Source organism: Corythoichthys intestinalis, chromosome 18, assembly GCF_030265065.1.
Source record: "Corythoichthys intestinalis isolate RoL2023-P3 chromosome 18, ASM3026506v1, whole genome shotgun sequence".
Taxonomy (NCBI): Eukaryota; Metazoa; Chordata; class Actinopteri; order Syngnathiformes; family Syngnathidae; genus Corythoichthys; species Corythoichthys intestinalis.
This window is the reverse complement of record NC_080412.1, coordinates 39808446-39826612: the sequence shown is the minus strand read 5'-3', so window position 1 is coordinate 39826612 and position 18167 is coordinate 39808446. Positions and strand designations below refer to the sequence as shown.

The window sequence follows — 18167 nt, the reverse complement described above, 5'->3', positions numbered from 1 at the left end:
GACTGTATCTCTTCATCTTCTAATATCAAAAGTCCTTTTCTGTGGTTAAACGTGACTGAATTTTGCCTTAGTCCTTGTGAAAGATAAGCACAGAAACTTTTATCTGTTCTTAAGTGTTTTTTTTCTACAGCAGATTGACATTAAAGCAATGGCTAACACAGATGCCAAACAATAATTGGAAAGTTTCCTACATCTAGAGACATCTTGTCCAACTCGTGCTTTATTACTCCAACGTCTTGATGACCCGAACTTGAAATATGAGCTCGTCCATGCCAACTCCCACTCTATTATGTTGAAGGGTTCAAGAAAAGTCCTTCAATTGTTTCTTGTATCGCTCGACAATATCCACAGTCTGGGAAAGTAGTTCTCACCCGGTGATAACATCTTTCTGGCACCGCTCGGCTCTTTGGTAGTCACCATGATCGACGCGAGCATCCATTTTGGACCGCAATCTTGGAAAAGCTCTTCACGCCACGGAGGGCTAGAACATACTTAACTAAAATATGATGCTGTTAGCCTTGTAGCGGATGAGAGAAACGTATATGACCATGACCTTTTCGCTCTGGATTACATGAGGCGGTCAAGGCGTATGAGAAAATTACCATTACCTACAGCATTAAAGACTCAAGCTTCTTCTCATAAGAATTTTAGAAAGATTTCATATTACTCATCACCTGAATGTACAGTGAAAGCAAATTATTGCTGTTGAGACAACGTACAATATGCAGAAGGTTAAGAATGAAGCTCAAATAGCCTCTGCTGGCATCATTTTGCTCTTCTTTAGGAAAAAAAAGTTGAATCAATATCGGCTTTAATGTTTGCAATTCCACACACTCATCCACATTCTTAACTATCAATTACTGATGGCCTTTGTTTAGTTTGTCCATTTGCAGTTTTTGACATAGCAACAATTTGTCAGGTTTAGGCTAGACATATTGAATGTCTGCTCCATAGTGAAGGTTTAATTGTCCATGTATTGACAGATACTTAAAAATGGTGGTGACATTAGCATTTAGTAATCCCTTGTATAATGTTGAAATGCTCATAAAAGACCCATTCGTCGTAGCGTCATTTATAAAAGTTAATATGAGCGAGTATGTTAAGGGATGTCCCGATTCAGGTTTTTGCACTTCCGATCCGATACCGATATTGTTTTGCACTTCTGATCCGATAGCGATACTGGCCGATACCGATACCGACCTATCTGAGCATGTGTTAAAGTTTAAAGTTATTCAGCCTCCTTACTTAGTTGTCAGACTCATGCTGAAAAAGGTTTTAGTACCCTTGATAACAACTAGCCAGCTGAATTAGGTGAGTTTGAATAACACACAACGGTTGGTAACAAGAAACTGACCTGTTTATTCAGTGACAAACACAAAACATTATAAATAACAAACAGAAATGGCATAGTCAGTCAGTAAAACGTACAAATAATATTGTAAACTGTCTTAAAAAAGCAAAACACACCAACAACCTCAGTGGAAAATCCCACAAATCCCCTAAGCTATTAGATGCTTTTAATGTTTCGTGCATTAGTTACAAAAATTGTATAAAAAGCCTCTCAGGTTTAAATACACGACTATTTCAGTATCAAGTTAACATTTTAAAACAGTCATTAAAATACTCAAGTCCCCATTCTGTATCAGCAGCTTTAAATTACATTCAATTCATTTAATTTTGCGAATCAACTGTTAAAGTTGTTAAAATTGCTCCCGTTATTCCATAATTTCCCTTCTGTCTACTTTCGACATGTGAAAGTTTTAAAACTGTTTTGAAGATAGATTCAAGTCAAGATTTTGCCGATTTAGGAGTATTTTAGATAAAAAGTTAATTAGGTTCGCTTGGATGGTTCACAACAGCCTACTAGGGAAGTCTTCTGCTTTAAGATGGCGGCTGTTTACTAACGCAACTGGTTTTCAATACTTCAATGTTGCTAACGCAGTCGAGTCTGTCATGTAGCATCTGGTTCTATATACATATGATATCTATTATCTCCAATAAAACGACGTTGACTTTACGTCAGCAGCAGTCAGGTATTCTTGTGCTTTTTATCCAGCGGCATGAGTTGAGCTAAAGCCGTGAGTTGAGCATTGGCATTACCCGGGTCTAAGACAACGAATGTTTACTTTCGGGACGCAATGCGGTCAGTTTCTCATTGCGTCCCGAAGACCGCGCTGTGTATTAGTTCCGCTTTACTTGACATATTTCAATAATCGGAATTTGGATGTTTGTGAACCGTTCTCGAATCTTCAGCGGCCCAGTCGCGTGTTGGATGGTGCATCTTTACTCAGGTGAGATAATGGCTCGTCATCCAGAATGAATTCTTCGGCAATGACTCATGTTATTCCCTGGGCTTTGGGACTGTCGAGTGCCAGTTTGTCACGCATAGCAAAAGTTTCTGCCAGTGTTAGTTGCGTAGGACCTTTCTTTTTGTCTTCGGTTTTCTTAACACACTCCTCATATTGTTTGTGGTGGTATTTCGCTAAATGCTTGATTAGGTTGGTTGCATTAAAACTTCTTACAGCTTTACCACTATGCTTGACTTTATTGTGGCATATGTTGCTCTCTGCCTCTTCGTCTTTGTCGTCCTTTAAGGTGAAATGATCCCACACAGCTGACATTTTTACCGATAAGTCTCTCGGTAAATTGGGAGATGGTAATGTAAATGTAGTGTGTTGAAGGTGTGCCGTAAAATGTGGACCGGATTTTCGGGAAACCGAAGCAAAAACTGGAATGGATTATGTAAATCGGTGCGCTGGAAAACCCGGACCGGATTTACAAAAAAAAAAAAAACTGGATCGGAAGTCTGGATTGGAATTTTTCCCGATACCGATGCGCATTTTTTGCCCATATCAGCGTCCGATCCGATCCAAATATTCCAAATATCGGATCGGGACATCTCTAATGTTAATTAGGGGTGTGACAATATATTGAAAAGGGTGATACAGTATATCGCGATCAGTGTTGTTAACTCATTTGCTCCCAAAAACTATAAACACGCTCTATTTTTAATTGTTTCAGTGTCCCAAAGACGTATTCATACGTCTTTGACGTTTTTTTTCTCAAAAAAGACATCTATGCGTCGTGATTCAATTTAGTTCCAAAGCACAAAGCTGAAAATCAATTTTAAAGCAATAAAACTGGCCACTGGAGGGCAGTAGCGAATTTGGTAAGACCCGCAACCCGATTCAATGGCAACGAACGGCCAAGCTGCATGGCCGGGCGCCGGCGGAAGACGACCAAATGAATGCCAGGCGGCGGACGACCAAGCAGAATAACCAGTAGGACGCCCGGGATGCCAGGCGCTGGACGATCGAGCAGAACGACCGGGACCACTAGTGCAACAAACGATGCCTTTGAGTCTGTGCTGCTCGCGAGCAGAGCCCGCAGAAATAAAAAAATAATTCATCATTATGAGACAGACGGTGATGAGGGAAAAGTTTAACCAGCTGTCGCGGCCAGAACAGCATTATCTTCCAGTTAGTTATGTCTCGATCCTTGGTTAAAAGCAAAGAAACTGTGCAGTTAGCGTTTATTTTACATAGATTGTCGAAGTACAATGCTACTCTGATAGTGAAAGACGCTAGCGGCCGCCTGGCGTAAACAAGCTTTTCTGGCAAAAATTCTTGTGATGCTTAAAATTTATTCACAAAAAAATCTTGTGAATAAATGCTTAAATCCCCAAATTCTTCATAGATGTGGATGTGAAACAGTCGCGATTCTTGGTTGACAGCAAAAAAAACGTGCCGGTAACATTTATTTCGCGTAAATATTGCTAACTATGAGGCTAGTCAGTTACGAAAATTAGCCGCCACCATGTGTAAACAAAGAAGAAAATTCGTGCGAATAAATGCTTCAATCACGCATGCATGGTACGAAAAATATAATATTCACCTTGAATCCTCGAACAAATCACTCCTGATACAATCCTTCCTGTTTGTATGCGTTACAGCTTTTGTTGTTCTTTAAAAATCCAAGCTTAAATCTGACATGAGCGTGTGCCGTCTTCGGCTATTACTAAATGAAGCTTGGCCACCTTTGATAAGGCGTTACGCAAAGAATGATGAAGTGTCATGTCAAAAGGTGATTAAGTCTATGGGTGAGCCTTGTATCGCAAATCGGATCATAGGGTACCCAGAGGTTTCCATCCCTAATGTCAATGGCACTACCTAAAAAGTTTGAATTACAACTTTAAAAAAGAGGATCTTTTCAAGTGTGAAGAGTTCCTGGATTGAACACAACATTAGGAGTCACGATGAGTCATCTCTGGGGAGCAGACATTTGCAGTTGGACATGACATTTACTTCTTTGAGCTTTCAAGGCACGGGACTACTGAAGTCTTAGGAATGTCAAGGGGGCATTGGATTTTAAACAGCTGCACTCAAACTGAATACAATAAGACGGTGTACCTGGAGGAACCATTTTAACTGGAAATTAAAAAAAAAAAAAAAAAAAAAAAAAACTGATATTGACAGTGAGTTGTGAGGAAATGAAGTGATAGCATATACAAGCGGTGGAGTTTGGACAAAAGCAAGTGGTTGTACTGTACCTTTGTTTCCAGTGACTGTGGGGTCTGAAGCGTGCGTGCCTATTAGAGCGGTGGAGTCTGGGGGGATGGGATGGAAGGGGTGTGTGGTGGATGGAGGCAGGGTAGTGGGTTCTTCTGGCGGAGGGGATAGACAAACAAAGGAAAAACGATAATGCAACAGAAAAAAATGGACTGAAAATGGGAGTCATTAGACAACATTAGTCAACAGCAAAGCATGATGTTAAAACAAAATAATGATTGTTAAAAACAAGCAAAATAGCAACCTATTAACATATTCAGCAAAACAAAGGAATGCTAAGTCTTTTCTTTAAACACGTTCTAGAGAGATAGTCAGTTCCAGGATTAGCGATCAGCGGGCATAGAATAGGATGTCAACATATCCACACTTGCAGGTGATTTACATAATAGTGTGTTCCTCACCTCACATTGCTGAATTGTGTATGCGGCACACTGCCTAATCATGTCTCTTTTTGACTAACCGTCCTTCTTCTTTCGCTTGGTTATCCGGCCCCGCACATGGTGTCCACGGGTAGGTATAATTACCTAACGATAGCACCGCTATGTTCATAGGTAGCATAGGCATGTACTAATGTATTTCTTCTTGTTGTTTGTTCTTTTCCTCTTCTGTCTGCTTCCTTCCTGTTCGCTGCCACAACCACAATAAGAGTACAGTGGTACCTCTACTTACGAAAGTCTCTACATACGGAATTTTCAGGTTACCACTCGCCTCAACATGAGAATATTGCCTCTTGTGACGAAAGAAGTTCCAGGCTATGAAAGGTAAAAATACAGTATGGGCTGTGAAGTCAGTATACATCTCGCCTAATGCAATCTTCTAATATGTTTGCAAGCACGATCAGTTGTTTTTCACTGAAACTGCTGATAGTTAGTTTTGCATCAGATAATCATGGACTTTTAACTGCAACCAGTAAGGCTCATGACCTATTTTGCAAGATCCGCAGGAAGAATTAATCACCAAACAGACACACCTCCTGTACAGCATATAAGCAACGCTTATATGCTCAAGACAGCTTTTGTTCTGTCATTGAATGCACCCAGAAATTTCTTGAAATTAAAACTGCACAGTATTGATCTCTTGCCTCCAGTCTTTATTTAACAATCCAGTCAAGCCGTCTCACCTGAATTGAAAACAAACACGCGGAGGACCTGAAAGACTGCACCCAACAGCTGCAACTCGCAGCTCCCAGAGTTTATTGAACGTAACGTACCTGTACTTATAGCTGTTCTGCCATTGGCTATTGCCTAGCATCTTCCTGTCATCCAATTGGCTAAGAGAGACCTCTACTGTATGTGTATGTGTGCATCCCAGCATCCTGTTCATTCGCCCCTTGGGCCACTAGGTGGTCCAACAGCTTTACGTGAGTGTAATGTGATCCCTCGTTTTACGTGGTTAATGGGGACCGCGCCCTCGCCCCCACCGAGATAATCGAAATCCGCGAAGTAGAGGTGGAGCTTATTTACATTATTTTTTTTGTGTGTGTGTTTTGTTCAGTGTATTTTTTCAGATTTAGCAACGGAAAGAGATACGTATATTTTCCCCCAAAGTATGATTAAAAAAAAAGAAAAAAAAAAGTGTTTTATTAAATGGTTTTTAAGCATTTCAAATGTAATATTTATGATAAGTTTTAAGCATGTTACTGTCCTACCGAATTATTTTCAAACAAGAATAACGTGGCAAAATGCTTGTCTTTGTTAAGGGGCAGTTTACATGGTGACGCTCCGAGAATACGACAAATTTCATATTTGCATTTATATCGTTCCGTCTCCATTCGAACAATGTCACAATTCCACGTGAAAACAATGTAGTATTCATGCCAGGCCTTAGGGGGCAGTGCAGATTTACAAGGCGACAGCACTTTGACACCAACCGACCATTTTTCTTTTGTTCCAAAAGGCACAAAAATGGAAACATCACATATTTAAATTAAAAATATTATAAAAACATAAATTAAAGCTGATGTTCCACCATATTTGCTGTTTTTAATGTTGACATCATCGGTGCGAGAGCTTTGCATTGATATGGTTGCGAAGCAAGCCCCTGCAATCAAATCCTTCCACTTTGGAGCCCGGATTCAAAGGTTTCCGTGTTCGCCTTCGTTTTCGCTGACACCATATAAAGGCGAGGCCATTCCGCAACATAATCATTGCGTCTTGGTATCGCACAGTCTACTTAAACCACTGAAATCCCCTCATGCTGCTTACTTACACACACACAATGAGTCGGCGCCTTTGAAGCACAGCGCTCCCAAGCTTCTCTGGAAAGATCAAAGGTTGTACACTTGTCACTCATAGTTAACTTTAACAAGCTGCAGCTGCCCTAGTGAGTAAGAAAAGCAACAGGAGGGAGGGTGAGAGGTTGTACGTGAACGGATCGGGACCTCTCTAGGAAATATTTTATTTATTTATTTTTTAATTGAAAAAAACAATCCACGATAGACTGAGGGCGCGACATTAAAAGCCTCCCCATAGGGGGCCTATTTAGGCAGAACATTAAGTTGGCTTTCACTGTGATAGCAGACGCTACCTTCTAACGCCGGATTTAAGTGGAAAAAGGACAAAAGTTTTACTGCATACAAGCAGGCAGGAGTGTCTCAAGAGTGATTTGGTCGAGGATTCAAGGTAATTATTATATTTAATAGCACCATGCATGCATTGTGACAACAACAAAAAAATCAATGGATAAAATTAGTGTAACTTTGGCTTCAAATATTTACGTAAAATGAAGGATAACTGCCCGTTTTTTTCTTTTAACCCAGAATCTGGACTGTCTTACTTTCATATTCATAGAAATTTTACGATTTGAGCATTTACTTACAAGAATTTTCAACTGAAAAAGCTCTTTGTTTCGTGACGGCCGCCATGTTGGGATTACACAATACTGTGACATTTGCTTGAAATATTTACGTAAAATGAACGATAACTGCCTGTTTTTTGTTTTTAACCAAGAATCTTGACTGTTTTACGTTCATATCTATGGAAAAGCCGCGATTTAAGCATTTCTTCCCAAGAATTTTAAACTTAAAAACCTCTTTTTTTCGTGATGGCTGCCATGTTGGATTACACAATACCATAACTTTGCTTGAAAATTTTACGTAAAATGAACGATAACTGATGGGTTTGTGCATTTAACCAACAATCTAGACTGTTTTACACATATATCTATAGAAATTCCGCGAATTAAGCATTTATTTACAACAAGAATTTTCAACTTAAATACCTTTTTGTTTCGTGACGGCTGCCATGTTGGATTACACAATACCGTAACTTTGGCTTGAAAAATGTACGTAAAATGAACGATAACTGACGGTTTTTTGCTTTTAACCAAGAATCTAGACTGTTTTACGTTCATATCTATAGAAATTCCACGATTTACGCATTTATTTACAAGAATTTTCAACTTAAAAAAAAAAGACAAAAACAAAAAAAACAAAGTAGCTATTTTTGGCAAAAACGTATATGATACGTAAATATTGCTATTGATCCTGAAAATATAGGTGAGTTTGGTGATTTTTGTTCATCTAGTGTAAAATTTGAGAATTTTATAGCCGTTTTAAGTTTTGTTATAAAAAATAATTAATTGGGATTTTACTAGGAAACGACTTTGAATTTTTTCATGTTGCTGCTCATGGAAACTCATACATGCCTAAGGGAGGTGCCTGTTTCGGTTTAAGGTAACCAGTGGCTTTGGTTTTGAAAATATTTGAATTTTAAGTTTTTGAAAATTGGCCCCCTACGGATTGGCCCCAAGCCCCGTGTCTTGTCAACTGATATTGAAGTCTATGCGAATTGTAATATGTTTTTGTTACATGTTTTGATGCATTTTTATGCTTTATAAAATATTTTTATCTGGATTTTTTGGGGGCTAGGAATGGATAAGGACATTTACATAGAAAACGCATCTCTACTCACAAAATTTTCAGGTTATGAGACTACTTCCAGAACAAATTAATTTCCTAAGTAGAGGTACCACTGTATATAAAACACCCATGTGATACATTAAAGCCATTCAGACCAGTAGGTTACTCAAATTCCTATTCTCTAAGCAGTCTTTTCTTGAAACACATTTTAAACACCATTGTCGGTGCCCCTCGTGTGTTTTTATCAGACTTTTCAAGTCAAAACACTTTTGCTTGATCTCCTCCAAAAGATCATCTTCAATACCGTCACATTTTGACAACATGATAAATTTGATGCTCCTCTGCATACGAAGCTCCAAGGACACGCTGTCTATCTTTGTGTCGGACACATTTATCCCTGATGTTTGCCTAGCCCGGAGGGTTAATTTCAGATAACTGCGGATGATGCATCCAGTGGTTTTTAGTCAGGATATTTTAACGACATAGAACTGCCAGTATGTTTCTATGGCAACCGTAGGAAATAAAATGTTCATTGGGTAAGCAAAGAAATACAATCAGATATGGAAAAAAAAAAATTGAAACGCCACAGTTACAGATCAGCTGTATAAACTCACTACCAAACAATTATATTGTGTCAAATACGAATCGAAAGCAAAATTATTATTTTTGAATCACAATTAAAAGAAAACCCTTGAGGTGTTTCTTCAAATAAAAGAAAAATATTAACGGTACAAAGGGATTGGCAGTGAAGCATTGTTTGACAAAATTAATGAGGTTACACCGCCACCTTGTTTGTGTCACTCTGGATTTTATGGCACTGTGGAGGCTTTTTAATTGGCCGTGCTGAAAGGCCCGGGTGTCTCCGTGACTTTTCAGCCTCGGCGAGAATCACAAAACAGCTCAACTGCGCGTCTCTGAGTGAAAATGTCTCCTCGCTGCAGAGGAACCATTAAAATGGTATTTTCCAAGAGTTATGGCAGCAATTGCAAAAGGCTAAAAGGTGTGCTAATCACTAATGAATGCTGGGAACAAAGCGGGTGCCATTTTCAAAGAACAAGTAATGAATCTCCATTGGACTCTTTGACCCTCCTGAGCTTCAATTGCCTTTCTCTGTGCCATTGAATTTGTCAGTTTAAAAACATGACTTTCATTAAGGGCATCGTTTTTTTTCGACGCCGGTAGGTTTCCATGCGAGGCTTCAAGTAATGCCGGCATGGTATAACAGATCAGCGCGCCAATTAAATGTCCCTCGAAATACAGAGCAATACTTGGTAGAGTGTGAGTCAGTAGGTTCTACAAAGTCTCTTTTTGTTTGACACCTAATATCTGAATAAACTAGGGCTGTCAAAATTATCGCTTTAACGGCCGGTAATTAATTTTTTAAATTAATCACGTTAAAATATTTGACGCAATTAACGCACATGCCCTGCTCAGACAGATTTAAATGACAGTACAGTGAACTGCCCACTTGTTAATTGTGTTTTATGGAGTTTTGCTGCCCTTTGCTGGCGCTTGGGTGCGACTGATTTTATATACTTCAGCACCCATGAGCATTGTGGACGTAATTATTGACATCAACAATGGCGGGCTACTAGTTTATTTTTTGATTGAAAATTTTATTAAAACGAAAACATTAAGAGGGGTTTTAATATAAAATTTCTATAACTTGTACTAACATTTATCTTTTAAGAACTTCAAGTCTTTCTATCCATGGATCGCTTTAACAGAATGGTAATAATGTTAATGCCATCTTGTTGATTTATTGTTATAATAAACAAATACAGTCCTTATGTACCGCATGTTGAATGTATATATCCATCTTGTGTCTTATCTTTCCATTCCAACAATAATTTACAGAAAACTATGGCATATTTTATAGATGGTTTGAATTGTGATTAATTGCGATTAATTACGATTAATTAACTTTTAAGCTGTAATTAACTCGATTAAAAATTGTTATCGTTTGCCAGCCCTAGAATAAATTTAAACAGTTTTAATTACAGTGATCCCTAATTTCTTGTGGTTAATCAGAACCCGCCGTGATAAGTGAAAAACCGCGAAGTAGCGCCCCCCCCAACCCAAAAAAACTTTTTTTTTTGTATGTTCAATCTATTTATTCAGATTTAGCATTGGAAAGAGATACATATAAGACACGTTTTTCAAAAACCTTTCCCCCCCAAAGTATAATTAAATTAAAACTTTTTATGTATTTCTAAACATATATGGCGGAAAACACAGACAAGGCTGAAAAAGCAGTTTCTGCTATTGCACCCTTCTTTAAAAGAAACTGCTGTATTTTAAGCCAATAAAACTGTTGTGTTTGATAGAACAATATGTCTATATGCTGCCATAGCAGAATCATGGCGCATTAAGCCCCCCAACTATTTTTAATTGCCCGTTTTACCCTGAAAACCCCCGTTTACAGATGTCGCGCAACTGCTTTTGTTTCAACCCAGCCATAAAATGAAGGTAATTAACTATATTTATTATTCAAAATGTCTATCATTTTTAGCTTAGAATCATTACTTGATGTCTAATATTTCTTTAATATAAAAAAAAAAAAAAAAAAACGACTTTAAAAAATTATTCACTGGCGTGTTTGAAACTTTTAAACAAATTACGTCACTATGAAAAAAATGGTGTCTGTAAAAAAGTCACGCATATTTACCTCATAACTATCTCAGAATTGTATTTTTTTTTTGTTTCTGTTGCATTTTTTTGATATGTTAGATGATAAATAATCGATCCAAACAGAACAAATGGTAAAAAACGTTTAAAAAGGTAAATATATGAAAAAGAAAATCTCGACCACTCCTTGATGTCTGCGATTTCTGCATCGTGACCCTTATTGTATTCCCATGTTTCACCCATAAAATCTCAAAATAATCCAGCTGTGACCATTCACAGCTGTGTCTTGACACTCAGTGATACATAATACATGGAGTTTTTGGATCGAAACAAGGTAAGTAGGTGATAATATTTCGTTAAAGTCATGGCGTCTGTAATTCTACTCTCGCGTGCTCTCACCTCCAGATAGGGTTTTGCTGTTTAAAAAAAAAACTTTTTTTTTTTTTTTTTTTTTTTTTTTTTTAAAAAAAGCCTGCCTGTTCAAATTTTTTCTTCCTCCAGAAAATTGAGATTTTAAGCTTTCCAATGATGTCTCACACGTACCCATCAGATAATTTTGAAAGTTGGCTAAATTGGGGTTCTCAGAGCGGAACTTCAAGTCATCTGAGTGTTTTCCGCCATATACATATACATGATTTTTACGCACCTGAAATGTAATAATTATGATTAGTTTTCAACATGTTAGTGTCCCACCAAATTATTTTTAAACAAGAATAATACAATGCTTGCCTTTATTAAATCTTCATTGAGTGAGTCCACTCAATCCGCTCAAGCTGCCCACTTACACACACAAAACGTTGCCACAGCAACAGTTTGACAAGCTAACCGATGATTGGCGCATGCGGTATTTTGAAGTTTTGGCTTCCAAGCATCTCTGGCAAGATCAAACCTGAACGACTGTCAATCATCGTCAATTTAAAGAAGCAACTCCAGTGCACTGCTTGACCAAGAGAAGCAGCAGGAGGGAGAGTGAGACTACGTGATTGGATCGGGACAGCTCATCTTTATTTATTTATTTATTTTTTTAATTAAAAAAAAAAAATCGGCGACTGAGGGCAGGAAGTTTGAAGTGCGATGTAATGAGGGAATCACCATTTGTTCAAGGTGATGTCCTTTGTCAACCTCCGTGAAGTTGGCACCCCATCAGACACAAATTTATATAAAAATCATGTTAATGTTTGTGCTACGTTTGTGCTGTAAAAAGTTTCGTTTGTGCTGCTATTGTTTTTAAGATATTTACGATTCTTTTATAGGTCAATCTGAGGTCAACAAAGCCCCTATTTTGACTAAAAATGATGTAAACTGTTTGTGCTACGTTTGTGCTCATTTGTGCTGTAAAAAGTTTTGTTTGTGCTGCTATTGTTTTTGAGATATTGAGATATTATTTTTAGTGATGACGTTACGCAGACCCACATTTATTGCAAAATAGACCTGAAATGGTGCCATTTGTTTGTACTGCAATCGTTTTTGAGATATTATTTTCGAGTGATGACGTTACACAGCCCCCCATTTATTGCAAAATGGACCTGAAATAGTGCCATTCGTTTATGCTACGTTTGTGCTGTAAAAATTTTTTTTTGTGCTTGTATTGTTTTATAGATATTGAGATATTAATTTCGAGCGATGACCTCATTTGCAGTCCCTCTGTCACAGCTGACAGAGCGTACCAACTCTCTCAATAACATAGGGGTGTCCCAAGAACTAGCGCAAACGTAGCACAGATAAATAGCACCCATTCGTGTCCATTTTGCAGTAAATGGGGTACGTGAGGTATTAATTTCGAGTGATGACATGACTCGCAGCTTTGTTCAGGATTTTTAATGATGCCTTATAGATAGTTCATATACAGTGATTCCTCATTTTTCGCGGTTATTGGGGACCAGAACCCGCTGCGATAAGTGTAAAACTGCGAAAAAAAAATAAAAAAAATTGGGGGGTATGTTCATTGTATTTATTCAGATTTAGCATTGGAAAGAGACACATAGGCAACATGTTTTGACTTTTTTTCCCCCCTGAAGTATAATTAAAAAAAAACATTTACGTACATGGCGGAAAATACAGACATGGCTGAAAAAGCAGTTTCTGCTCTTGCACCCCTCTTTAAAATAAACTGCTGTATTTTAAGCCAAAAGAACTGTTGTGTTTGGAAGAACAATATGTCTATATGCTGCAATAACAGATTAATGGTGCATTAAGCCCTCGAACTATTTTTAATTTGTCCGTTTTACCCTGGAAACCCCGGTTCACAGACGCGCAAAGGCTTTTGTTTCAACCCAGTCATAAATAGATGGGAAGTAATTATATTTATTATTCAAAATGTCTGTTATTTTTAGCTTAGAATCTTTAATCGATGTCTAATATTTCGTTTGAAAAAAAAAAACGACTTAAAAAAATTATTCACTCGCATGTTTTAAACTTTTAGACAAATTACGTCACAATGCAAAAAATGGCGTTGGTAAAAAAGTCACGGATATCTACCTCATAACTTCTGCTTAATTGTATTTTTTTTTTTTTTTTTACTGTCGCATTTTTTCCGATATGTTAGATGATAAATAATCGATCCAAACAAAGAAAAATTGAAAGGAAAAAAAAAAACGTTTAAAAGGGTAAATATATGAAAAAGAAAATCTCGACCACTCCTCGATGTCTGCAATTTCTGCATTGCAACCCTTGTTATATGACCATGTTTCACCAATGAAATCACCCAAAAATCCGGCAGAGGCCATTCACAGCTGTGTCTTAACACTCGGTGATACATGCTTCATGGAGTTTCGGATCGAAACAAGGTAAGTACGCGATAATATCTTATTAAAATCATGGCGTTTCTAATTATGCTCTCTCATGCTCTCACCTCCAGTTAGGGTTTCGCTGTTTAATTATTATTATTATTTTTTAAATGCCCTCCTGTTCAAAAGGTGTCTTTCCCCAGAAAATTGAGATTTTAAACTTTCCAATGATATATCACACATACAATTTTGAAATTTGGCCAAATTGGTGCTCTCAGAGCGGAACTTCAAGTCACCTGAGTGTTTTCCGCCATATATAATTGGCTGGCAAGCAATTCAGGGTGTACCCCGCCTACTGCCCTGAGTTACCTTGGATTGGCTCCAGCACCCCCGGGACCCTCGTAAGGATAAGCGGTTTGAAAATTATATTAATGAATAATATTTTAATATATGGTTTTATATCACTTCAAATGAAATAATTATTAAGTTAAGTTTTAAACATGTTACTGTCCCAACAAATTATTTTAAAACAAGAATAAAGCAGAAAATTGATTGGCTATATTAAATGATAAAATTAATTGAGTGAGTCCACTCAAATCCGCTTAAACTGCTCACACACAATGCTACACACAATGAGTTGCCATAGCAACTGTTTATCAAGTTAAACGATGATTGACGCATGTGGCGCTTTGAAGTTCGCTTCTCTTGCAAAATCAAACATTAAATGTCTGTCAATCATCGTTAACTTTAATAGGCAATTAGGGAGGGAGAGTAAAGTGGGCTCGAAACAGCTCATCTGTATTTTATTTTATTTTTTTTTAATTGAAAAAAATATCCGCGATGGACTGAGGGCGCGAGGTTTGAAGCGGGAAGTAGCGAGGGAATAAATAGACAAATCATTCATTACTCATTAACCATCAGTTTATTTTATAAATGCTTAGCAAATTGTTCCTTAACAAGTCAACAATAAATCCTTTATAAACAGTTTAGTAATGATGTATTAACTAGTTATAACAGCTAGTTATTTTAAAGTGTTACTGATAGTTCTTTAGATTGTAATTTTTTTTCTCAATGGACAAAGGACGAATTTTTGAACAGAATTTAGTGACTTTTCATGATTTGGGAACTGATCATTCTGTTCGCTTATTTAAAAAAAAAAAAAAATACACTGATTTCTTAAAATATAAATACGGCTTAATATTTGGACTTGGGAGAAAAAAACAGCTTTATTTTCACTCAGTGTAATTATGAGTTGTGTTTTTAGAGAATCTTTCATAATGAAATAAAACACGTTTACAAACAGAAGTAATTGCTGCAACTTTGACGACGACCTCTAGCCTACACTTAATGATGAAACTATGCCAACCTATTCTTGTTCATAAGGACAACATGAGGTATTCCTTTTTTTTTTTTTTTTTTTTAACAAAATCTTATTAAATATTCTGCTGATTACAAAATTAAAAACACCCACCTGACGTGAGTAGTAATAGTAAAGCGATATTGATCGCACAATTGTCCTAAAACAAAAGGAGCAGAGACTTAATAGTAAGAGACAAGACTGCTGAGAAGACACAGAAAAAGGGAGAAGAGCTATTGGTTTTCTCTGACACTGATTCACTTCATCCTCCACTTCTCCTGGCAATGGTAGGAATGAATTATTCTCCGTGGTGATATTACTGACAACCCAGCACTAAATTTCACATATACACTCACTTGCTCCTCCCTTACGATGCGCATGCATGATGAGGATCTAGGACGCAGGTTTATTTAAAGAAAGACGCCGATGGTATTAGTGCCACCTGAGGCCCTGTGAGCGATGCTACCACTAATCACTCACAGTGCTGCTGATACGTGTGCACAGCGGGAAGCTCTAAAACCAGTAGAAGTTTCGTTTTCTGCCCCCCCCATGTTTTATTTACTTGGAAATAATTCTTACAACCACTTTCAGTGCAGTTTAGTTATATATATATATATATACATAAACATACTGTATATGTATACATAAACATACTCTCTCTCTCTCTCTCTCTCTCTCTCTCTCTCTCTCTCTATATGTATATATATATATATATATATACACACATAAACATACTATATATTAGGGCAGGGCGGTAAACCGAAAATTTACCGTCACCGAAATTCTTAACGATGACCGACGTAATTTTGACCATGTCGATAAATTCGGTAAATTAATAAAACAAGAAAATATAGTCTTTTCATCCCGCTTTGATTCTGTGTTGTTCGTCTATGTTCATTCCCCTTTAAGAAAGCAGTCAATGGGCTTACGTAGGGAGTCACGTGATCATTAAGAAGCCAATCAAACAAAAGCCCGGTAAGGTAACGCTAGCAGCTAACGCTACAAGCAAAACGTGATGGAGTGTGGCTTAAGGGAGGTTCACCAAACTTCCAACCGACATTTAGTAGACTCTTGGTGGCATCCAGACGGGCTTTCACCCGCTGTCCTCCCTTGTTCTCACGATTTCCGGAGATGGTGCTTTCAGTGCTTTCTACTGGTAGCCAGGCTAACGCTAGCTAGCGGCTAACGCTACAAATGAACGTGATGGAGTCGGATAGCGGCTCTAACCTTGTCGAAACGGCTGAATTTAATGAGTGGATTGGGCACGGACTGCATCTAACAATTACTATGTGGCGTTATTTTGTATCTGTCTGTGTGTGATTCCTCTGATAGCTTTTGTGATGGTAAAGCATTCAGCATAAAGTACAATCCAACGGCGAAACTTATAATGACCGAGAAATGGCCCCAGCTATATTTCTGTATGTGCTTATTTCTGTGTCATTGTTGCTATCATAAAATCTTAAGCGTTTCAATTGAAGAAGATCAATATAGCTTTAATGTGTGTGTCTCTCTGTTTGTTTGGGGGTTCATTTGTGCGTGCATTTATTAAAAAATGCACTGGGGGGGACCCTGAAACCATAATGTAAACACTTGTATTTAATAATTATGTCACAGCAGCCATTAACAATAAGTTGTCTTTTTGAAGTGTACTGTTCAAGCTGCAAGTCATTTGTGTTACAATGACATGTTTGCACAGGCATATTGATTTTGATAATGTACATTGTTCAAGTCATACACGCTGTTATAAATGTTCATACTTGAATTCTTATTGCTTACAATACATTTTTATAAACTTAATGTTTAGACTGCATGTACAATTGTTAAATACAGTATATGAAATTGAATGCTGGTAAATAAATCAAGAAACAGTTAATCTGTATTTCATGCATTGATTCAGATTTTCAAATTATATAACAGTACGCTTGGGCGAATTTATCGTCATTTATCGTTATCGAGATAAATTTGCTCAATTTATCGTGATACATGTTTAAGGCCATATCGCCCAGCCCTACTATATATGTATACATAAACATTCTCTCTCTCTCTCTCTCTCTCTCTCTCTCTCTCTCTCTCTCTCTCTATATATATACATATATATATATATATACACACCGTATTTTTCGGACTATAAGTCGCGTTTTTTTTTCATATTTTGGCTGGGGGTGCGACTTATACTCAGGAGCGACTTATGTGTGGAATTATTAACACATTATGATATAATTTCACATGTTATTTTGGTGGTTTGCAGTGACACTGATGGTTTTGTAAAGTTGTTAGCATGTTCTTAAGTTATAGTTATCTGAATAACTCTTTATAGCTATGGCCACGTTCGCGTTCTGCCTTTGGCAGTGTATGTTCAATTGTATTATTGACTTTTTTATCTTGAAATGGATGCATTTAGTTTGTGGCGCTTTCACGCCCACGTGAGGGCGCACTCGCACTTATTTACGTGAAGAAGAGTGCTCACACGCCAGAAGAAGACGGACAGCTACGTAGCTCTGAGTGAGTGAGTGGGCGAGCTAGCGAGAGAGAAAAGACGGCTGCGAACCTACTTTCATTGTTTATGCTTTTAAATTATTTCTACAGAGGCAACGCCTGCGTGTATTATCTTTTCTGTTGTTGTTGTGTGTTTTCCACCCGCGATCGGACACTTCGAGCCAGTTGTGTGGTTGTTTGAACGATGTGCTAATGATAGCGAACGCATGCTAACCTGTTACTTATTACTGTAATAGTACCTAATTATCATTTATTTACGTTGATGCGAACCTGTTTGCTATCGAGGACCAAATTCATTCAGCAAACTATACGGACGTCCAGCATTGTCTTTTGGGAATTCGCTGGATAGCCAGGACCGAGCCGTAGCGTAGGACAGTATATTCACATTTCGTTGTTCATGCACTGTACACTGTACATTTATTTAGCATGTTGTTCTCTATTGTATTTTTATATTAAATTGCCTTTCAAGATGACATGTCTGTTCTATGTGTTGGATTTTATCAAGTAAATTTCCCCCAAAAATTCGACTTATA

General features: G+C 37.5%; 1 protein-coding gene across 3 annotated transcripts in view; it reads right to left on the bottom strand.

Moving 5' to 3' along the window:
- The window catches only part of cadm2a (cell adhesion molecule 2a), a 534075-nt gene that overhangs the window by 66949 nt on the left and 448959 nt on the right, over nt 1-18167 (bottom strand). For 2 of the 3 annotated variants that reach the window (XM_057821958.1, XM_057821959.1), the window contains one exon: nt 4550-4663. The exons of the other annotated variant lie outside the window; for it this stretch is intronic. In XM_057821958.1, the coding sequence (XP_057677941.1) occupies nt 4550-4663 (114 nt within the window). The remainder of the gene's footprint in view (nt 1-4549; nt 4664-18167) is intronic. 3 annotated transcript variants of the gene reach the window in all.